General features: G+C 43.5%; 2 protein-coding genes across 2 annotated transcripts; both read left to right on the forward strand.

Moving 5' to 3' along the window:
* Nucleotides 1-272: 272 nt before the first annotated feature.
* Nucleotides 273-12064, forward strand: nexmifb (neurite extension and migration factor b; the record flags this gene model as incomplete). The annotated part of the gene is made up of 3 exons (XM_084550592.1): nt 273-354; nt 5439-9645; nt 11998-12064. The coding sequence occupies 3 exons, from the start codon at nt 273-275 to the stop codon at nt 12062-12064; spliced, it is 4356 nt and encodes a 1451-aa protein (XP_084406718.1).
* A 3969-nt stretch (nt 12065-16033) lies between these two features.
* On the forward strand, nt 16034-24058 carry rlim (ring finger protein, LIM domain interacting). Its single transcript, XM_084550050.1, has 4 exons — nt 16034-16288; nt 17374-17614; nt 19630-19734; nt 19823-24058. Exons 1-4 carry the CDS (start codon nt 16154-16156, stop codon nt 22084-22086), a joined length of 2745 nt encoding a protein of 914 aa, XP_084406176.1. The 5' UTR covers nt 16034-16153; the 3' UTR covers nt 22087-24058.
* The last annotated feature ends 89 nt before the right edge of the window (nt 24059-24147 follow it).

Below are 24147 nucleotides of genomic sequence, written 5' to 3' on the forward strand. Positions count from 1 at the left end.
GTGCCCCCAAGGGCCCCTTTGATGTCTCTATAACGTTTGGAGGTTTTTTCTTCAATTACCTCAACTTTGCGCTCATCTGTGTTTAGTGTCAGTCTTTGTTATAATGAAATCTAATGCCCCGCCGTAAATGTTGCTCTGCATTAGACACATGGCAGTCACCCTTTAACGATCCCCTCCGTACTCATGTCTCTTTCTATTTCTCTCTGTCTTTGTCTTTTAACAGGTGGGACAGTCAAAATGATGCGTAGGTGGTGCAGCACTGAGCCGTATTGATGGATGTGTTAACAGACAGCGGTCTCACATTGATCGTGAAGACTTCAGAACCAGAGCATGCAAATGTAGTGGAGAACACAGGTATTAACTACACCTCACGAGCATGACTTCTTTTTCAGATGAAGAGTTCACACAATGTGCATTTTGCTTTTCTGTGCTTTGAAATGTATCATTTAGAGAAGCTTGGTTTGTTGACCTAAAAGATTTAAATTCCCCCCCCCCTCGCGAATATTCGATCATTTGTTGGGATAAATGAAAGCCTGACGTCAACAGTGTCTCTCAGAACAGCCCGAAGACTTTGAGGAGACAATTAGCATTGCCACATGTTTTTTGTGAATTAGCTTTTCACCCTCGGTTTTAAGCTCTCCGACAAGATGTGGGGAGCGTGAAACACACCCTGTCTTTTTTTTTTTAAATGAAAAGTGGAGAAGAAACATTAAATGAAGCTTTTCAAGCCATTGTTAATCCTCTCTGCCGATGCCTCCAGAAATATGACATCCACCTTTTCTCGTAAAAAGGGCCAACTGTGACAGAACCAGCAATTCTCCAAAATAGACAAAACAGGCGTGTGCTTAAAATACAGCTTTTTTCAGACTTGTTTGTTTATTATTCACTTTTCATTTTAGGCGGTACTTGCACATAAAAAATGCATTATGTGTCCGTGATGTAAGCTTTTGCTGGGAAACGCAATTCAAATGAATCCAGGTGTGCCTGCAGTACAGTCTGTTCCATTTATTATGAGCCACACTGATGTTGTGCATTTTCCAGGACTCATTCAGCCACTGCCTACTGCCCCCTATAGTTTACCTCTACCAAGCACCGCTGATCCTTAGATGAGGTTTATCTTAGTGTTTCAGCTCTGGTCAGGCTCAGTGGGGACTGACCGGTCCCTACTGTGAGAATCACACAGATTATCCCCAGCACTCGCCTGCTCCTTGAGAGGCACCGAGAGGGAGAGTGAAAGACAGGAAAAAAGAGAGAGAGAGAGACTGAAAGTAGGAGAATGAGAGCATTAAAAAATAGAGGAAAGGGTGAAAGCAGCTCCATTGAGCAGGAGGATGGCCATGAATCACGCTGCAGTTACTCACCACTTATTATGAACATCCTGTACTGGCTGGATTGATCCTCCCCACCACCATTCACAAAATGCCATATAGTGAAGATGGAGCGAGCGGCTTCTGTGGCTGCCCTACCAGCTGGATGAGTGAACGCCCCGGGTGGCTGAGCTGCAGACGGCTTGCTCGGCAATAATGTAAAAGCCTCCGTGCAACCAGGATAAGGAGCGGGAAGTTGGGAAGGAGATAGTGAGCAGAAAGGGGAACGGATAGAGAGGGGGGTGGGGGTGGGAATAAATGATTTCAAAAAGCCATTAAAAGGAGGAAAAGGCAGTGTCAGCTGTTTTTCTTTGCATTGTACTTCATATTGAGCTATTTTATTCCTTTGGCCTCATGAAACGGATGAATGAATTGAATTCATCTTAATATCACGGACTGGTGGCGTCCATACAGAAACATTATATTTTTCTGTTTATGTAGCAGTGCAAGTGGACTGCAAGAGACTAAATGCATGTGTACGTACATGTGTGGCCCCTAACACACTAATGGACAGGGCCACGGGCGCCAACTCGTCTCTTTCCTCATGTCCGTGAGCATGTCCCTCGGCATGGGCTTGTATCCGTGCAGAGCTGCCTGGCACCGTGCAGCTCGGGCTTACCTCAGGTGGATGAAGCCCTGAACGCTGCGGCTTGAAAGAGAGATGCGGCTAACTGGTCTGGTCTGGTCTGGTCTGGTTTGGCGGTGGTCGGGCTGTCTAGCATGGCTGGGCTTGGCAGGGCCGGGGATCAGAAGATCACCGCCACCTGCCAGCAGCCGGGGTCCTTCCATATGCTCAGTGGTGAATGTCCATGCCAGATTGCATGAGCTGTGTCACATCCAGCCTCACTTCTGTTCTATTCGAGGAGCTTCTCCCCCCTAACACCGTTACAAAACTACAACTGTGTCAGGATGATCTCCGAGTCTATAAAGTCAGCATATGAATTATTCTTTCAGTAGATAGATATCGAATTCTGGCAGCACTGAGTATTTTGGATGTTTATCTTGTTTACATTTGCCAGCTCAGACGCAGTATAGGAACATTATGCTGTGCCGTATCAGTGAATATGAGGCCGCTGATCCCTCTTTGACCTCCAATGTCAAACTCGATTTGTCAGCTACAGTCATCGCACTACGGCCCGCGTGTGTGTGCTCGCGCGCGTGTGTTTGTGTGCTTGTGTACCTGTCTGACTGACTGATCTGTGGCACATTCTGAACAGCTGAAGAGCTAATGGTCCAGCTGGAGACAGATGGCCTCTCGATAACACTATACCCCCAAGCCAATACTCACACTCTATCACTCTCTCTCTCATACACACGCATGCACGCGCGCACGCACACGCACATGTTTACACACACGAATCTACGCACACACACATATACAGAAAATAGAAAACACACGCATTGGATAGGATAGATTGTTAATCCATTATAAACCCTGAGGAAACACATTTCTCAATGTGAGTTTAATGTTTCGCAGCATTTTCGAGCAATCTTTTGGCAATATTAGGTGGCAGCTTAGGTTTCACTGTGAGCACACGGGGATAAAGGAAGTTAATTCCCTTTTTTTGTATCCTCCTTGTTTCTCATGGCTTCTCTTCTTTGCAGGGGGCTATAAAAGATATAATTAATTATTTTATTCATGTTTTATTTCTTGCCCATTCTGCCCATGTACTTCCCAAATAAATCCAAATGGACTGTGGCCATCTTTGAAAAGATCTTTCTTTCTTTGTCCCCTTCTCGTTACGACAAGGACCATAGAACGTGGCTGAAATTGAATACTAAATGTAGGAAAGGATATCTGTCGTGACCCTCCGTGGAGAACATGTGTCAGTCACAGGCTTTTGCTCTGAGGTCATTTTGGCTCACAGATTGAAAGGAACTGATGGCGAACGCCTCGCTGTGCAGCTTCTGGGGCATCTGACAACTTGCTGCTGTAACAGTTTTCTGACTCCGAGAGGAAGAGAGGAGATGCATATTTCTCCTGAGCTTTTCTTCATTAAGGATGACAGTAGCGCAGTCGTATGCTTTTAGTAGGCGTTCTGGTTACTCCTGTGTATCTGCAGGCCCCGGACCCCGAGAGACCGGCTCTCAGAAATTTCATTACCTCATTAAATCAGTCTCAAATCATATCCACATTCAAAGATTTACTCACCACCAATACAGCCATTCTGAAAACTGTTAGCTAAGCAATCTATCCCTCAAGCATTTGTCACTACCTCAATAATGATTAGGTGCATCAATTCTGAAATGGGGGTTGTTGCTAGTTAACCTCCGTGAGCACATTAATTGCCGTGCTATGTTTTTCAGTTTTTTTTTTTTTTTTTTTTCTGGCGTCTTTTTTAAGACTACGTGCGAGGCAGCAGCTTGGAATTGTAGCGGGAGGCAGGTGTAGATGATATTGGTTATACAGTCTCCAGCATATGGGCCTGTCGTGTCCCATGTGTACGTACCTGCCTCTGCTGCTGTCATCTAATTATGCAGAGCAAACAAAGCTATCTGCCTGCTGCTACAAGCCCGCTTCTGTGAGTTTTGATTGTTACTCATCAGATGGATGTCTTCAACTGATTAAGACATTGTCACAACTGACCTGTAGAAAATCACCAAAACCTACTTTCCGTTTAGTCATTACTGCTATTGTTGCTGCCAATCTATGTCATTTTATCATTTCTCGTCGCTTAAAAGCTAAGTTGGATTTGCGTCTGCACAGAGATGCTAAAAGGAGGGGGAGGTAAAGGAAGACGAGTGCCTTCATTTGATCTCATGCAGCGCTCTTGGGTTTGGAAAGAAATATATATAACACCATAATGCTGTTGTTGTATATTATTTCCATGAACTAGGTGATTTCTGAGCTATTCAGAGTGCAGTTTCTCATATCATCTCTCAATCAAAAAAAAAGGGTATATTTAACACAACATTTAAACCATTTAGTAGCTTTTAGCTCATAAAATACTTACAAGAAGCATTGCTGCATATAAAGCAGATGCTCATTTTGTTCTGTTAAATGAACCTATTGTATTTCTAGCAGCTTTTTATCTCTTCCACCTATGCCACCATTGTTGCTTAGCATAAAGCAGGTGACTCAAAGGGGAACTACTGTTTTTTACAACCTGGACCTTATTTCTGGCATAAAATACGACCGTTTACTCACCCATATAGCTTTTGTGTAATTTGTATTCCTTCAGGAGAAAATTAACTCCGCATATATCCATGTAGTGGGAGTGACTGGGGCACCGAAACGCAGTCTCTAAATAACGCAATTACCTGCAGCGAAACTCGTTCATTTCACCAATATTTTGTTATCGTACGCTAGTGCTATTGCCCGTTGAGTCCGGAGTTACCTGTTATCATCATCCTGACCTACAGACCCCGGATGATGTCTTCTGACCTGGATGATGTCATCTCTGAGCACCGCGCGCACCCGCGATGGTCTGCTTGTTTACCTGTACTTTGCTCAATCTACAGACCCTGGATGATGATAACAGGTAACTCCAGACTCAACGGGGAATAGCACTAGCGTACAATAACAAAATATTGGTGAAATGAACGAGTTTCGCGGCAGATGATGCGTTATTTAGAGACTGCGTTTCGGTGCCCCAGTCACTCCCACTATATGGATATACGCTGATCTAATTATCTCCCGAAGGAATAGAATAAAAATTACACAAAAGTTATATGGGTGAGTAAACGACCATATTTTATGCCAGAAACAAGGTCCAGGTTGTAAAAAACAGTAGTTCCCCTTTAATTTGCCCTACTTTCAATGTGTCCTGAGAATTGGGTAGGGCTTTGTGTTTCTTCTGCCGTTGTCTGGTCAATTTCACTTGAACATAAAGCGTTAATGGGTCCGTCTTGACATTGCTAATACCTCATATTGAATCTGGCTGTAAAACTGAATTATAAATGTTTAAGTCTGGCGTCACAAAATGACATTTTGAGCTCAAGGGGGTTAATTGACACTAATTGCCGTTGAGCACAGTGGAGTAACCACAGAACAAAAACAATGTAATTTAACCTCATACTTACAGTTCAAAGAGTTTAAGTCTTGTTTTTTCTTTCTTTTTTTTCCTACAGGGGAATGTGAGCCGAGTGGGGATCTGAGTCTGTGCGGGCTCGTCGATGCTGCTCTCCCTCCATCCTCACCTCCTCCTGCTGCAGAGACTTCACAGCTGGCCTGCCCAGCACACCAGAGGACCACTCCCTCATCTCCAACCCTTCCCCTGCCCCTTGGCACCGACGCCGCCCTGGGCCTGACGGTGGCCCCCGACCCCACCTCAGATGAAGCTCCAACTGTAGAGCCCCCTTTTCACCACACTACCACGTCACTTCCCACCCCAGCTGTGAGCTCCTGGGATCCAACAGGAAACACCCAGAAAAACACCCTTCCACTGCCCGAAGCCCTGCCACTATCCACTACAATGATGGAGCCTGGCACTGTTTCTGCCCTGACAGAAGAGTGTCTTCTTCAGCCTACCCCTACCTGCCTTGGCTGCTTCATTGAAACCCGCGATGCTACTGATTCTAGTCCCATTCAGAACCCGCCCCATGACCCTAACGCTACCCCTGAGGCAGAGACTGGGCTAAGTGTAAGGATAGGGGATGTGAGCCGAGAGGACTTCTCGGACATCAACAATATCAGCATTCAGTGCCTGAGCCATGCGGGGGAGGCAGTGAGTCACTATGGAGAACAGCTCCTCTCTGACCAGCTACTTAGCTTTCCTCTGCCGAAAGCCCCGAGTGAGGGCAAGAGAGTTGATGAAAACAAAACAACAGAGGACTGTGATGACCCGGAGGATGATGCAACAGCTAAGAACTTGTATGACGGACTGTTACTGGACAAAGTCAGCGGAGAAGAGGTTCTGCTGGCTAATGCCGGGCAGGACTGGGGTTACTTTGAGTCTTTCATCAGCGAGAGTAAAATGGAACTGCTGGACCTTTGTTCTAAGAATGAACTGTCAGTCAACCTTTTCTCTGAGGAAGATGTTGACAATTTATTTGACGATGAAGACGACGACTCAACATTAAGCAGTGACGTCTGTTCGCTGAAGATTCGTTATGAGTCTTTCCAGGACAACATGAGGGAAAAAACTAATGTGCTCCAGGAGGAGACACAGTTCAACTTCTTCCCCAGCGTCCTGGCCAACTGTGCCAAGAAAGAGGAAGGAGCAGCAGTCCTGAGGAGGAGTGCCGAGGAGCTACAGCCCAAAACGGACGAGCTCATCCTGGAGACAGCACAAGAAGGAAAGGCTGGGGATTGCAGTGGTCGGAGTCCACTTGACGGCTCCCAAGGCTCACCCATGTCCACTCCCAAAGTCAACTACCTAATGGACTTCAATTCCACAGAGGAGTCAGGAGAATTCAGCGATGACAGCTCCTGCACTGGCTCCTCCTCAGACACCCTGCAGGAGGGCAAGTTTAAAAAGGGTCACTCAAAGAGATTCCTCAGCCCCTCCAACCCTCTCAACTATGGCTTGCGCTCCAAGAGAAAGGTTCGATACAGTGACGATTACCTGTATGATGTCGACTCGCTTGAGAGTGAGAAAAATGCGGAGAAAAAAGAGAAAGCTCCCTCTGGTCAGAAAGAGGAGGAGGATGTAGACTGGTGCCCCAAAAAGCGACGGAAATCCTGTCGCAAAGAGCCACCCGTGGTCATCAAGTACATAATCATCAACAGGTTTAAAGGAGAGAGACTCATGTCGGTGAAGCTGGGGAAGCTGGACCCTGTGGATGCTACTGTGAGCTTAAATGCTGACACAGTAAGCAAATACAAGACACTGGCTCCTCTGAAGGATTTCTGGCAGGAGAAGCAAAGAGAGAGACAGGAACAGCTTAAGCTGGCTGCCAGAGATAAACAACACCGCGGTTTTCATCTAAACGGACGCCATCATCGTCCTTTTAATTCCAGTCATCCCAAAAGGAAATACAAGATTGCAAACAGGCTTAAGGTTCAGAGGATTCACACTGTGGAGCAATCAGCAACAGCACAGGGCTCCCCTCTCTCTGATCAGGGCCAGGGAGGTGTCACTAAAGAGGAGTCCACCCCCTCGGTAGGAGGAATAATAGCAGCCCCAGGCCTCCCAGTTACATTAGACACAAACTCCATCACGCACACGGTCACGGCAAAGAGCCGCTCCCAGGAGAGGGAGGAGAGAGAGGGGAGGAGATTGGGAGGAAATAAAACGGTCAGGATAAGGAAATTCAAAAGCGAAGCCAGGCTGAGGAGCAAGAAAATGAAAGAGGCAGAAGGAGAGGATGGGAAGAGCGTGACAAATGAAACGGATGCCTGTGTCACTGCGGCACAGATTGAGGACCCTACTGCTGGGTTAGAACAGGCAGGCATTAGTTCAACTACAGTCAAACCCCATTTCTCTGACAATACCACCACCGCTCACGCATCCGAGGAGAAATTTCCCTTTGTTTCATCCACCTGCTCTTCTGACAAAGCACCCTCCTCGGAGGGGGTGGAGACGGGTGTCCCTGTCATCCCAGGGGGCTACCTGCAGACCCTGTTAGATGCTACAGACTCCTCCAGTGGAGCAGCCATCTCTTATTTCCCCCAGCAGTCCTCTAGGCAGCAGTATCCTCTGGGGCTATCCCTGGAGGAGAAACAGTTTTCTTCTCTGCAGCTCGCGCAGAGCTGCGTCCTGTCTCCTCCCTCTGAGTCCGAACTCCAGCAGTCTCCCCAGAACTGCCCTAGCTTTCCCCAGATGTGGCACCCACAGCTCTGTGCAAGTCAGAGCTTTGGGCCTGAGACCCCTGAGACTCCCATCTTACCCAACAACTTCCCAGCTGCTGTGCCCCTGAATGACAGTCTGCCTGTGTCTAACTACAGCCAGCTGAGCCCTGAGGCTGACAGGTTGCTTTATGAGAAGAGCTACCTGACTGAGGCTGGGCTGCAGCCCGGGGCAGATCTGCAAGTATGTCAGTCTGCCTGTGTGGAGGGCCAGGTGCAATACCAGAGAGGGTCCCTGTGCACGGACAATGGCAGGCTCATCAGCTATGACTCAGTAGGCTCTCTGTCAGCCTCCTCCAGCAATTACAGCTCCCTCAGCCTCAAGTCTTGTGAGCGAGAGGGTGAGGAAGAGGGACGAGACAGCTTCTTAGCTCATTGCAGTCCTAAAGTGGTGATTCAGCAGAGTGTGGATGCCCTTACCCCACTCAGGGAGTCCTCAGACCTGCTGGATATCTCCAACTTCACCCCTGACAAGTTTAGACACTCATCACTGTCAGAGCTTTCCCCTCCCGAGACCCCTAACCTGTCCCCCCAGGTGGTGGGGCGTGAGATGAAGATTGCAGGGAATGTTGGAGAATTCCAGGATGTGAATGACATAAGTATAGACTGCAATAGGGAGGTAAAGTGGAACTGTGACGTTATACAGCAACAGGAGCACACAGCAAATGCATATCCAGTAGAGGACAGCCAGTTTCCGCTGCACAACTTCAATAGTCAGGATGTCCTAGGTCTAGATAAAAAGGAGCTGGGTGTTAACGAATTTGATGAACAGACTGGTGAGATGTTGGCTGGTGCCAAAAGCATTAAGTCAAAGAGGAAAGGCAATTGCAAACAGACGGCTGCAGGACAAAGCCCGAAGAAAGTCCGGGCTCCCAGAGCTCCCAAGTCAGAAAAGGTTAAGGCCCCCAAACAGAACTCGCGTTCCACCAAAAAGATAAAGGCCATGTTAGAGGGTAAGGCAGCAAAGAGCCAGGCAGGTGGCTGTGGCACGGGCCTGACTGACAGTAGCAGCACTGGGGACTGGCCTGGCACCGGCTGGTCAGAGAGTAACAGCCTGGTAGGGGACGACCAGAGAGAATTTGAGGAGCCCTCCAATATTCTGTCCAACATTGTCTCTGGCATGGCCGAGGTCCAGAGGTTCATGATGGCCTCAATTGAACCACTGTGGAATCCCATGTCTGAGGCCTGCATGCCCCCCGAGGCCAACAGCCTCAACCTAAAGACCCTCAAAATCTTGGCAGGAACGGAGGCTGACCTGAAGAAAAAGGGAGGTGCGCTAACGGGGGCCGGGAGAGGCAGAAAGGCCGGGGGGAAGGGAGGAAAGAACCAGGCCAAATTCAACCCCTCTCACCCCTTATTCCCTCAACTAGCTCTGGGCTGCAACATGTTTGATAAACCCAACTTTATTAACCCCGGGCCTGCACACAAAAAGCTGTACCGCCACAAGACCAGTGCAAAGTTCCCTCGGATTGAGACACTGAAGGGGAAGCGAGCTGAGAGAGACCCAAATAAGGACATAGCACTGATGACCTCATTTGAGAAACTGAGGTAATATTTTGTTATCAGCTGCTGTTGTTACCCCCCTCTCACTTTCCCCCACTACCTGCTCAGCCCTCCCTCCCAAACATACCTACACTGACGCTATGCCAGAGCTGCATGAGTACTACGTTTCCCCCTGACTACTCCCACTTCCTTTGATCCCCCTGAAGAGGAAATTAATATCTGCATGAAAAAAAAAAAACTTCTTGTACTTTGCAAACTACCTATTGAGTGATTGTGTCAAGCTTGATTGAGATTTGAAACGACCATGGCTGCATTTTTCTTGCTTTTGTTGTTTCTGCTTTGTTTGTTCTTCTTATAGTCGTTTTTTGTTTTATTTTTGTCTGAAAAAGAAAAAGAATAAGCCTTGAAAACAGTTCTGTCGCCTTTTTGAGGAACTTTGTTTTTGTATTTTCTCAGCAGAACTAGCTCCCCTGAATTATATATTTATTTCCCTTTTCCCTAAAGATGTAGCTATATACACAAATGCATTGAGTGACATCTACGCACCCCTCCTCCTCATCTGTTTTTGTATGCAGACTATGGATGTCCTGTTGTTGCTGTCCTTCATACACTGCCTGGCTCATTTCAAGAGGGAAACCTACAGTTAATGAGCCCTGTTTAAGCCCAAGACATCTTAAAAACACAAGATGGGACTATTTTGTATTGATGACATATCAGACGTTTTTTTTTTTTTTTTTTTCACCCCTCAAAGTTGGAATGACTCCCCATTTCCTTTTATCGAGCGTTTCTTTTTCTTCTGGAGTTTAGAGGAACTGGTTGTTTTAAATTTACATTTTTACGCCTTGCAAATTCATAAAAGCTCCACCCTCAGAGTATTTTTGTCAATGTTGTTGTACAGGGACCTGCAATATTTGCAAAAAAAAGATAATTATAATCTTAAAATCAATGTGCCAAAAGTAACAATGCTGTGTAAATGACCTCTTATATATGTGTGAATATTGGCTGTTCCTCTTTTCTATCCATTGGAATATTGGCTGCTTGGGTTGGAGACTCCTTACAGAGACTTGCAACTACAGGAATTCTTTATTTGAGACTTTTCTCTCTTCTCTGATGAAAGGCACCAACAGCTGGCAGTGGTACACCACCACTCACTAAACCAAATCAGAAAGACTCTGAATTCTCCTCGTTTCCCCCACTTTGTTTGCCAAATTCAATTTACCTCAACATCGCCTGGCACTGAGAAGCAACAAAAGAGAGGCAAAGGGGAGATCTGCTCTGAAGGCTACTGTAGAGGAAGGAGATGAAAAACAAAAACAAAAAACAAAAAAAGAGAGATGTTCAAACGAGCGTTCTCTGGACCAAGAAGAGTGGTAGTGCAGATGTCTGAGGGTAAGCAAGGGAATTATTTGTCATTCGGGGCTGTGCCTCACTGAACAGCTGTTTGTACTGGAAATTTAAGGCAGTTTATGGCTCACAGAGATTCTGATGCACGCATCAGTCGTGAATGGACATTTTTGCAGTTAGGTTTAATGTGAATGTGAAAGCGGTTTTCAGTACAAATGGAAACAGTAATCTTGTAAATGAAGGAAAGCATGTCTTTGCGTTCAGCTCCATACTTCTATCTTACCTGAACTGGTAATTTAAACAGTAACCTTTCTTGACATTCTCGTGTCATTTATTTCTTAACACTGCCATACTTTGTAAGTTTGGACCATTGGTGTGTGTTTGGTTCATTTTCACATATCGTCTACATTTAACTTCTTTCTGTTGAAGGTACCTTTTTTTATATATATGTCTTTTTTTTCAGTTTTGAATGGTTAATATTCTGGCAGAACATTCAGTGACCAGACATTCAAGGCCAACTAAGGGCGCAATTTGAAAATAAATAAACAAAAATACCTATATAATGTTTGGTACTATCTCATCCAGTGTATTTCAATTTCTATTAATCACTTTGGGCTCATTCACTACCTCACACCTCTGAAATAAACATCTACAATTCCACCTGAAAAAACGGACCACACAATCATGTTTTAATCATTATAAAATCTTTTGATTTTATACTCTAAAGGAATTTCAGGAGAAATGCAGAGCCAATCAAACGGTACCTTTTACAAATATGTACTCATGCAAGGCCTATACCTTCTTTCTCTTTGGAACAACAATATCATTTTTAGACATCGCAGTAATTACATGAGACTGCACGGAGATGTGCGGACAAATTGATTGATTGATTTCAAAACAGGCCTTGTCACACTGGATATGGCAATTCTGACGCACAGGTTATAGTAATTGATTCCTTGCATATGGCAGGAATCATAATCAATCTTTCTGTGTCTTTTTTTTCTCTCTCTCTCTCTCTCCTCTCTGCCATGATCCTTTGTTTCTTTTCTCCAGTGTATCAGGGTTAGGACCAAGACAAGCTGCTGATGGGAAGCTTCACATGGGCCGCGAGCCCATTTAGTCTGCCTTCTCTCATTTCTGCCTATTGTCAAATTGAATGTACTTCTCTGAGTTCATAGTTTTCCTTTTGATTTCTCTTGTTTTGGTTTCTAAAATGTGCCACTGTTGAGCTGCCTCATGTTAATGGTGCTAAGAAAGCTGACAATTGTTTATTTTACTTTCTTCTTTTCCGTTCGGTTTTAGTTTTTTTATTTGTTTTCCCAGAGTTAACAAAAAAGAAATGCAAAATAGATTAGGTACCTAACCCTCTTTATGAATGTATATTATAATGTTATGTTTGATGTATTCACTTCATGATTCTTTGACACTGATTGGAATTACTTTTGCTCTTTTCATTAAAAGATTACCGAGCTTTATATATACTGTCTAGAGTTGTTACCAGAAGGAATCTTAATGAACTCTTGACACTACAAAATCTTGTATATTTTTTGTGTGCCAATTTGTAACATATTTTGTAAGTGTATATTTTTCTTAGAAAGTGCTGTGAAGTATTTGTGTGTGTGAGTAACCTTTTATGCGCCTCTATGGGCAGTGGAAAGGATATACAACGACAAGTTTCTGGTTTTAAAAACCAAAATATGAAAGTATCAACAGAAAACTAGAAATATTTACATTTTGTTGGGAGTTTTGTAATAAGACCATGATCTTGTTGTGAGAGTGTTGTGTTACTGTGCAAAACACAAATAAGCAAAGAAAAAAAAATATGAAAACTTGGAAAAAAAAAATATAATTTGTGAACAATTTGCTGTTTTATAGATTTTCATGTAAATTATTTGAGTATTATTTTGTTTTTTTGTTTTTTTTGTTGTAACTGTTGCAAAGGTTTTAAATATTTGTGATCAAGCCTGTATGGTGATAATGTAATATTGGTAACTTGCTGAGTTTTGTAATAATGTTTATGGAGTAAATATACAAATTAAAATAAGATTTTGAATGCTGCTTTCTGAAGAGAGTTGGGTTGTGTTTTTTACCGCCCACCCGTTGCTCTAGCCAGGAACTATATTGCATGACAGTAAAAATAAAATGCCCACGCTGTTAACTCCACTGCGGCCCATTCAAAATAACAATTAGAAAAAGATAATGTGAGAAAAGTAATATTACAAATATTGTATTAAGATGTCAAGAGGGAAGAGTACGTAGCATATCTGTTGAGCACATATTCCTCCATACGATAGAAATAATAGTAACAGGGAAGAGTATAATCTGCTCTTGTCAGTGTTTGTTCATACCACAAAATGTGTCAGCGTAAAAACAACCTTAATATTTCCAATTAGTCTTTCCGTGTTTGTTATATTGGAAGATTCTTAGACGAAAGTAATTTTAATTCCTGTACAAGTCTGGCTGCGGCTCATGTTATTTTAATGTCATATCTAATTAGCACTCAGGGTCAGGCATTGCTAGAGTGACTGCTCATCCATAACTCCGAGCTGGGCTGCTGTGGTCCGCGCTGCAACTCATTCTGGCATGCTTAATTGGAGCTGGAGATACAGTCTCAGACCATAAACAGATCCTGTGATGTATTCCTCCGAAATTGTCAGCTGGTATTAGCATTGTTTTTGTTCTTTAGTCACCCGTGGCAGATAAGGAGCAAGCAAATTATAAGATGGAATGTGTAATGCAATGGATCGCGTACACCTGTGGTTATTAAATGAGATCCTAGTTGTTTTGTCAGTGCGTGCTCACACAGCGTAGACAGCCATAGGCAGCTTTGTTATTAGGGCAATTGTTCGTGGCTTTTACTTCACATCAGGAAAGTACAGAGTAACATTCTGATCTAATCCGCATGCCTAGATCTACATGTTTTCATATAGCTGAATGAAATCAGAATCCGAATATACATGCAGCACATTTCTATTTGGGTGACAGGTTTGCTGTAAAAGAAAGAATTTTCTTTTGAGCTTTTGCGGAGTAATCTTTTGTGTTAAATTCATTAAAATGGAATGCTGCTAGGTAATCCGTTTTTATGTGTTAGAACAACGGCTTAAGCCATTTCAGGTATTACAAGGTAACAATGAGGAATAGGACATTTTCCAAAATGTGCATCTGTACTCGAGCGCTTTTTTGTACATTGCTTTGAAAATGGCCTGTAAGCAGATGCCACCTTCTGCAAAACGGTCATCACTGGGTGTCTTCGGGCAAGCTGCTGCATCAATACAATCCCTCCTGCACCCACTTAAATGTCTAGGGCCTGCTACAAGCCTGTGCTGAATCTTCCTCTATATTATTCATTCATTCATCTTCTGTGACCGCTTGTGTAAAGGGTTGGGGAGGAGGAGGGGGGCTGGAGCCTATCCCAGCTGTCAACGGGCGAGAGAATGCAGCGGGGTACACCCTGGACAGATCGCCAGTCTATCGCAGGGCTAACGCAGAGAGACAGACAACCATTCACACTCACACCTACGGCCAATTTAGAATCACCAATTAACCTAATGAGCATGTCTTTGGACGGTGGGAGGAAGCCGGAGTACCCGGAGAGAACCCACGCAGACACAGAGAGAATATTGAAACACAGAAAGGCCCGAGTCGGCCTGGATTCAGAATATTGAACTCCTTAACTTTGACTTGCTGCAGTGCTATTTCTGAATTGTATTTGGATGTTTTGATGTTCAGGTGTCGGACCGATTTTTGTGTTCTGAACTGTAATAGCTTCAGGTAATTTAATTTAAAATGTTTTTAAAGACTGTTTCCCTAAATAGAGGAAAGAGACAATAAACTATTCATTAATACACAGTAATAAAACCGCGGATGTTGCAATAATGTGGTATTTCCCTCGACCACTGGGGCACTGCAAAGAAGCAAAAGATGACACCAAACTAGTAAAATAATACTTAACTAGCTTGGCAAATATAAAAATAATCACAAGAATTTTCTGGCAAAATATCTGAGGAAGTGTTCAGTTACTGTGCTGTTTTCACTAAACTATGATTTAAACTGTTTTATAATTATTTTATTTTAAAAGAGCTGGATTTTAGATGTTTTTTGTTTTTTTACACAAACTTTTGACAAACATTTTAATGTGTATTACACATGTGTATACACATACATTGTTCTTCATTCTTTTCTTTCAGTTTGATGTAGATAAATGTCTGCACGTTAACAGTTTGTTGTAAGCATTGCTAATTGTAGATGTGTGCCTGTATCTGCTTTGATGACAGAGCAGGAATAGCAGTCCTGCATACTGAAAAAGAAATGACAGTGTGTGAAAGTATCAGCGAGTGAACTTGCATGACAACAAAATATGTACTGTACCATGCATGTATACTCACTTGACAGTTCATTGGGTACGCTGGTGAAAACGACAGCACTCTAGTGTAACAGTCCTGCACTAAACCCCCTAGAGCGACTGCTATAACGTTCAGTTTATGTTGGAACGGCATCAGAAAGGTGATAATTCACCTGTATTATCAATTTCCAGTGCTCTTAAACTGTATTGTATTACACACTGTTATTTAGACAATTCAATAGTACTGCAAACCACAGCTTCCAAAATGAAAACACAGTTGAATCAACATGTCTTTCAGTTATTTTTAAGCAAATGCTGAATATCATAACCTTCATGAAGATGTCAATTGTGTGTCTAATGAACTGGCAAGTGACTGTAATGTGCAATACTATATTTTTTTTACACCACTAGTTGTGCAACACAGATGACTAATTAACTAAATGAGACACTGATACCTTAGTAGGTATAAAGTGTACTTGGTTCGATTGGTACTTTCAAATAGGCCATTTCGTCTTTTTTGGCCTTTTAAGCAGAGAGCTGTTTACAGATCTTTGTCTTCCAGTCTGCAGAAGGCAGGAGTATTTGCGTTTACGGCCGCACAGTGACGCTACAACAGACCAGAGGCAGCCTTGTTCAAAACAAACATCCTTCTGCTGATTCCCTTCTAGGCAGCTGGGCGGGGACTTTGTGCCCTCGGTTCGGTCTTCCAGGCAGCCTCGCCTGTCAGACAACGTACATCTCTGCCCGCGTCCTTCGCTACGATTGGACGACGTAAACGCAAGCGATTTCCTATGTGTTTCAGCGGCGCTCTGCATGCCTGTAAGGAATTACTCCGGGTAAATTGGCGTTTTTCTCAGTTTCCGGAAGATGATTGCAGCTTTCCTACAAGAAAGAAAATGGAATCCTGAAATCGCACTTAGCTCAACAGTCAATCGCTTTTCAGAGAATATTAAAAGATTAACTGGGCAGTACGGCTATATCGCTACTAACATCACCGATCAGGTAAAGCATAACTGAATTGTTACCAGACGATATATTCCTTCTGTAGAACTTTATTCTTATTAGCTAGCTAATTTAAGCTAGTTCGATCTGGTTATGTACTGCTATGGACGTCAGTGGTTGGCGTCGTTTGCTCAGTTAGCTTGCGGTGATGCTAACACTAGCCCAGTGTATTTTTTTAATGGAAACCGTTGTTTGTCCTGTAACAGTAAAGAAGACAAATATTCAGTTCACGCCAAGCTACGCAACACACACGTCGACATGTATTGTATGTTGGTGTAAAGGAGAACAGTGACACTAAGCTACTGTCTCAGTTAGGGTAAGCTAATGTTAAAGATCGTTAGTAGCTTATGTAGTTAGCCGCTTGGCTAGTTAACGTGGAAGCTAACTACCTTTAGCGCAACATAGCCGGGGTTGTTTGTTCATGTACTTCAACTGTTTTGAGCAGGTGATATAAACTATATCACACATACCGCTTAACCAAGCGCTCGCTATTTCATCTGTATACTACTACAAACACTGCGGCTCTTCCCTTTTAGGTAGTAGTGGTTGAAGTTGTCAGTGTTAGCAACCGTGTACAATGCTAAATGGTAGACGTAAGCTAAGCTAGGTGATGCCATTTTGTTTTTATCTCGACTTTGGCCAAAGAGTTATTCGCTTGGAGCAACATACGGCTTCGGCATAGGGTTTAAAATCACTCAAATCACCGTGTTATTCCCAGTAAATATTTAAAAGTCACATTTCGTAACGATATGTAAGTTGTCCATTGCGGTAAATGCAATTGCTCCGCTTGCCGGAGCTGCGTATAGTGATGCTAACATGTCAGTTTGCTTTGTAAACCGTGCTAGTATTAGCTACAAGGTTGATGTTTTACGTTTTGCCTTGTTGTTAGTAATATACTAAGAGTAATCATCTATAGGAATATTTAAGGTAACTATATAGGCCATTTTCATTGCTTTTGGTAGTGAGTCCTAGTCGATAATTGTTTGTAGTTGTCACATTAACTCTTCCAAGTACAAGTAGATGTAGAATTAGTAAATATGACATCTGTGTTTGATACCCTCTAATTGTTTGCCTCCTTGCTGCAGCATCTGGATCTAGCCAAAGATTGGAGAGCATATCTAGACATCCCCCCCCCCCCCCCCCCCCCTTCTGCATCAATGGAAGGGTCTGACAGTTCAGAGCAGAGTGGCAGTGACCAGCCCGAGTCTCAACGCAGAAGGCTGCTGGACCGCCTGGGCAGAGAGGAGGCCTTCTACCAGTTTGTCAACAATCTCAGTGATGAAGACTATCGGCTCATGAGAGACAACAATCTTTTGGGCACTCCAGGTAGGGAACTGTTAATCTAATTATGCTCATCTTTAGTCTTGTGGAGGAAATCTGTGACTGTATAAGTCTTTGTTGTCGTAACATCTGTTCACAATTTCCCATGTGATACACTGACTCCCACACCTCTCTTTATAAGTTTTTAACTATTTGCCTTATGAAAAGATTTCAATAGTGCCAATATAGATGCTGATAAACGATCATTGAAGAAATGTCTTTGTGGCTCACTCAGACCTTTTTAGATGTTGTGTAGGCCATAGTGTCTCTTTAATACAGTAGATATTCACACTCATACATAATAAGAAGTGATACATTAGCTATTATGTTGCTGTGGTATCACACAACCCACATTTCAATTTTGCCTTCTTCTCTATTAGTTAAAACATTTTTATTTACATTTTGGTGAAGAGGGCTATGAGATATAGAATGTTTGCTCTTACTTGACAACGCTGTAAGCTGCTCTGTGTAAATTTGTCTTATTGACTATTGTAAAACCACTGCCATATTGATCCATGTTTTAAATCCTAAATATCCAACATATTTGATATTAATCGTGACGGCCTGAATAATCTATGCATTGTCCAGGTGGTTAAGGAGCATAGCTGGAAATTCTTAAATTATAATGGGCTAAACCTTAGTACCCAGCAAGCTCCAGGCCAGATTACACCACTAAATGTCCAGGATTTACCCCTAGAATCTGGGGAGAAATCGTTTCCAAACTCTTTTAGTCCTACTCCACTGTTGTTGACAAGATCATTTTGTGACTTGTCAGTGAAATCTTTTTTTCCCTTCCTACTCATTTCCTGCTTGCTAAATAGGTTGACTGGTTGCAGTAAACATGCTTTGGCCTCTAGTTTTGACCAGGGTTTCTGTTAGCCAGCTGGTTCTGACTTTTTTTTTTTTTTTGTTTGTTTACTTTGTAAAAACAACAACAGGATAATTTACAACAAGCCAGTCACAAACATCTATGCCTTTTTGTATGTGTATTATTACCAAAGGCTATCCTTAGATGTAGCGGCAGTGATGATGATTCCCCAAAACTATTTTCCAGCAGCTTACGGCGCTTATGACCTCAGTAAGCTACACCTTAACTGAGCTACACTGATTAAAATGACCTGTGTTTTGTACCCCTTTGGGACAGAAGAGAGTGGCTTCTCTCTACAGAATGAAATTAAATGGCGGTGTGAGGTTTTCTGGATTATATGGACTGCCCACTGCAAAGACACATAAGACATGTTTCATTTCAAGTTGGCAGCAGAATACTTTGCTAAAATGAAGCAAAAGAAAATGTTACTGCCTCCAGGCTATATTTGCTTTTTTTTAAAAAAATTTTTTTATGTCTGATCAGATGTTATAGGTTGCAGATATTTAGTAGTAGCCTACATTTTATTGACAAATGTTGAGGTTTTCTTTTGTAGTTTATTGTTTTTACTGTTCATTAAATAGTCAAACTGATTTGACTTGTTTTCATTCTTCAGACAGCGGACATTGTAGTCTACATGATAACATATTGTAACATAGTTATTGAAACATGATTGGTATATTTTAGATTTAACCCAAGTTATTTTCGGACACCAGACTGCCAAGAAAAATTCCTAACGGAAACCCTGTTTTTGAATTTGCCACTATGATCAAAATGCAGCGGTGTATGGACTATTGAATACGTCCAATCCGTGTCTGTCCCAGGACAGTGGGGAGGTGAATGTAAGTTTGGAGCATCCTTTAATGGAGCACCCTGCAACGAGAGGGCATTGAAGGGACAGTGGCATGCCCTGGTAAGTCTGGAGGTTTTAAGTATTGTCCTGTTGCTGTGCTCATAGAAAACCAAACAGGAGTACAGAAACCGTTATTTTATATTCTTACAAATGTTGTTTTCATTGTGGGGAGTTCAGCTGTCACTTTCTTCTAGCCAACTTCAGTGTCTTTTTCCCAACATTTCTAGGTGGAATATGTGGATTACCAAAATTTTTATTTTTCGTTGTCAATAACCGAATGTTGTTTTGTAATGTCTCTTTTAGGAGAGGTGACAGAAGATGAGCTGTTCAGCAGACTTCAGCAAATCAAAGATGGTCCAGAACAGCAAAATAATACCCCAAGTACTGAGAGTGTAGAAGCTCCAGCTGGTATGTTTTCATTTCTTCAGTCCTTTTTATGTAGTTTACTGTCAGATTCAATTGTGATTTGTCACTTCTTAATTCTTACGAATTTCAGAACAACAAGAAAGCTCTGAGGATCCTGCAGGTGGTGATAGTCTCTTGGACTGGTTGAACACAGTGAGGCGCACCGGCAACACAACCAGAACCGGTCATCGTGGAAACCAGTCATGGCGGGCTGTAAGCCAGACCAACCCAAACAGCGGCGATTTTCGCTTCAGCCTGGAAATCAGTGTGAATCGCAACCTGGCTGAACAGCAGGCAGTTGCTGAAGGGGAGCAGCCTTCTTCAGTGCAGTCTTCGGAGCAGACCCCAGAGCAGACCCCAGAGCAGTCTTCAGGACCGACCCCGGAGCAATCTTCAGAGCTGACCCCAGAGCAGTCTTCAGGGTTGACCCCAGAGCAGTCTTCAGGGTTGACCCCAGAGCAATCTTCAGGGCTGACCCCGGAGCCATCTTCAGGGCTGACCCTGATGCAGTCTTCGGAGCAGACCCTGATGCAGTCTTCGGAGGAGACCCCAGAGCAGTCTTCAGAGCAGACCCCGGAGCAGTCTTCGGAGCAGACCCCGGAGCAGCCTTCGGAGCAGACCCCGGAGCAGTCTTCGGCGCAGACCCCAGAGCAGTCTTCGGTGCAGACCCCGGAGCAGTCTTCGGTGCAGACCCCGGAGCAGTCTTCGGTGCAGACCCCGGAGCAGTCTTCGGTGCAGACTCCAGAGCAGTCTTCGGTGCAGACCCCGGAGCAGTCTTTGATTCAGACCCCAGAGCAGTCTTTGATGCAGACCCCAGAGCAGTCTTTGATTCAGACCCCAGAACAGTCTTTGATGCAGACCCCAGAGCAGTCTTTGATGCAGACCCCAGAGCAGCCTTTGATGCAGACCCCAGAACAGTCTCCAGTGGTTGAAGAAGCAGTGATAAATGCAGATCCACAGGTTCCTATGGAGACAGAAGTGGTGGAGGAACCAGTTGTGGAGGAGCTGGCCGTCATAGTGGAACCAGAGCCTGAACTCGAAGAGGTTGTTTCACAAGAGGTTTTAGGAGAACCTCCCAGCTTGCCTGCTGGCCCGCCAATACAGCCAATACAGCCAACACAGCCAACACTTTGCACTTCTCCACGCAGAGGACAAAGGAGAGCCCGCAGTCGTAGTCCCGAACCACGCAGGACTAGGGCCCGGTTAGCCAGGAGCCGCTCCCCTCTCAACTTGGATCAGCTTGATGGTATACCTAACCCACGACATACATACAGTTCTCAGAGCCCAAGTTCTTCAACAAATTCTCCCCCTTTGCCTCAAGTAGAGGGCAGCTCTCGGACTCGACAACATGTACTTTCCAGACAAAGCACCTCAGATGTTGATGTTCAGCCATCTAGGGCTGGAGCTGAATCTGTCCCAGAGGCCCAAAATGTAGGCTCTCAGGAAGGAGATGCTGGTGGTGGGGAAGGGGGCACAGCAGGGCGCCGCCCCCCTACTATTATGCTTGATCTTCAGGTGCGTCGCGTGCGTCCAGGTGAATACCGGCAAAGAGACAGCATCGCCAGTCGCACTCGTTCACGCTCCCAGAACTCAAACAACACGTTTCTTTATGAGAGTGAGCGTGGCGGCTTTCGTAGGACTTTCTCTCGCTCTGAGCGTGCTGGTGTGAGGACCTACGTCAGCACTATTCGCATCCCTATCCGAAGAATCTCTGATGCAGGTTTGGGAGAGGCAACCTCAATGGCTCTCCAGTCTATGATACGGCAAATTATGACTGGGTTTGGTGAGCTCGGCTACCTCATGGATTCCGATTCTGATTCTTCGGATTCAAACCGTGGAGCCAACACACCTGCTGACGTGGAAGCTCTTAACAATCCAGATGCTGCTGCTGCTGCTGATGCCCCTGCTGCTGATGCTGATGAACAACCGGTTACTGCTGGAGTAAGGGGAAGAACAGTTGAGACCGATACGGATGAGGGTCTTGCCACTGGTCCGCCACCTTCTGGTGGCAGGGCTCGACCTAGACCACCTATCAGCCTAGAGGAGCCCAGCTCACTGCCCTTCTTGCGGCTCGCTCACTTCTTCCTCCTAAATGATGATGATGAGGACCAGCCACAGGGGCTGACCAAAGAACAGATTGATAACCTCTCAATGCGCAACTTTGGTGAGAGTGATGCCTTGAAGACTTGCAGTGTCTGTATTACAGAGTATGCAGAAGGAAACAAGCTACGCAAACTTCCCTGTTCACATGAGTACCATGTGCACTGCATAGATCGCTGGCTCTCTGAAAACTCAACGTGCCCCATCTGCCGCAGAGCTGTCCTGGTGTCGGCTAACCGAGAGAGTGTGGTGTAACTGCAGGCATTTGGTCTCAACCTAAGTAATCTAATATCCTGAGTCCATAAGAGGCTTTGAGGAAATGTGTCTCCAATGTTGAAATGTATTTCCTTTATCCCATTTGTGAGTTTCATCATAATGCAGTCACAACTTTGATTTGGGGTGCTCCATACGGTGACATTGGGACTTAAGACATTTATTATTGCAGTCCAAAGTTGGGCACAAGCAATGCATGCTGTTGATCACCCTGTATAAACCATGCGGTGTTGCACTGCATCAAGCGGCGCACACAAGCTATATCTTATAAAGAATCCTCTAATTATAAATGCTACACATCTGCAGGTAGGTGAGGCACTTCAAATCTGTTCCTTTGTATTAGCTCCTAAATGGCGCCTTATATACTATAAGTTGGATATAGGTACAATTCTTAGTAACACCAGTTCAAAGTATTAGCTGTAAATAAGCTTGTAAAAATAATTTTGAATCATACTTTGTATCAGTGAATTGGTTTTTGATTGTAAATTATCACATATGAAGATCTGGGTCATGTTGGCTGCAATTACTCGGAGCATCCATGAATTTGGTTTTAAACAAATGGGTAGTATCAGTGCACACAGCAGAATTATTTACAGATTGTGATGTCCAAAGGATGAAGGACAAAAATGGTTTGCAGTTTACAGTGTGACTTGTACTCTTTATCATTCACATGAAACAAACTATGATTTTGGAGTGGCATATACCATTAAAATTCTCAATGGAAAAAAACTGAGTGTTGTAGTGGTATAAAGGAAGAAAAAGTCTGAATACGTTACTTTAGCAGGCGCACATTTATTTGTCAGAAATTAGGGTTGTTTCCATATTGGCAATAGATAATGAGTCTATCAAGTTGGGAATTTTCTCACCTAAAACGTACTAACAAATGTGGTGTGAGAAATTGATTGAAATATAGTTACTTTTGTTTTATTTTCCTACATTTCATGCTTATTATTAATACATAATAGATTTTTTTAATAATTGGTGAATTAAGTTCTGGCATTGGCTGAGTGGAATAATCAAAAGATAAATGAACTGTAGGCTTTCCTCTTTAATTCAAGCCTGAATAGGCAGATTATCAAGTCTGGAAAAAAATTCACGTCACTGTACTTTAGTCCTAGCTTCAGTATAAGATCAAGACACTCGTCCACTGTGCCCTCCTTCTGACTCATGAGCAAGTGCTCCATATTGGTGTGCTGTACATGCTAAAGTTGGGAAATGCACACCATGATATAAATGAATGCTATTGTTAAAAAAAAAAAAAAAAAACCTGTTTATGGCTAAAATCTTAAATGAAGACTTATTACCTTTTATGTGTTGAAGTTCATTTTATTTAGAAGTTCTGTAGGTGTTAATAGCATTGTTGATGAACAGGAACACTGGCTAAAGGAAGAAAGAGGGCATCACTATTAATGCCATCCTGTCATGTGTCTTGTTTCATTGTGTGATGTCTTAGCCACAATTATTATTTCCCCGTGTGGGACATAAAGGTTTGAATGCAAGACGTTGTTGAATACCATAAACATGTAATTGAAATGTATGTTCCCTCTTAGGCCATACTTTAGTTTTGGCCTTGTTCTGTGACCCGCCCAGTGCAGTATGTTAACTGGGTGTTAAATGAAACTAACCGCTGAATTAAACAAGTTGTTATGCTATGAATTGCATTGCAAGTACACATTCTTTACGCATATATCGTGCTGTTACACTGCATGCATGTGAACACATTATGAGTTCTTTGTGCCTCTGCTTTGTATCACTAGTGCTTTTCTTACCACTTTGTTTTTGTTTTTTTTGTTTTTTTTAGATGTCCTTTATCACATGGCCCTCTAAAGCTGATCCCATCAACTTCCAGTGATGAGCTTTTGCAGAGTATTGAATCATACTCATTGTACACATGTGTGCAGTATATGTCAATACAATGAGCTTCACAGTGTTGACAATGAAATGTGCAAATTCAAAATAGCACTTTATTTAAATTTGCCCAAGACGATAGTAATCATGTGCAAATTAAATATGCACTGCCGTTCATAGGAGGTATCTTTGTAA

Source organism: Chelon labrosus, assembly GCF_963514085.1.
Source record: "Chelon labrosus genome assembly, chromosome: 8".
In the NCBI taxonomy this organism is placed as follows: Eukaryota; Metazoa; Chordata; class Actinopteri; order Mugiliformes; family Mugilidae; genus Chelon; species Chelon labrosus.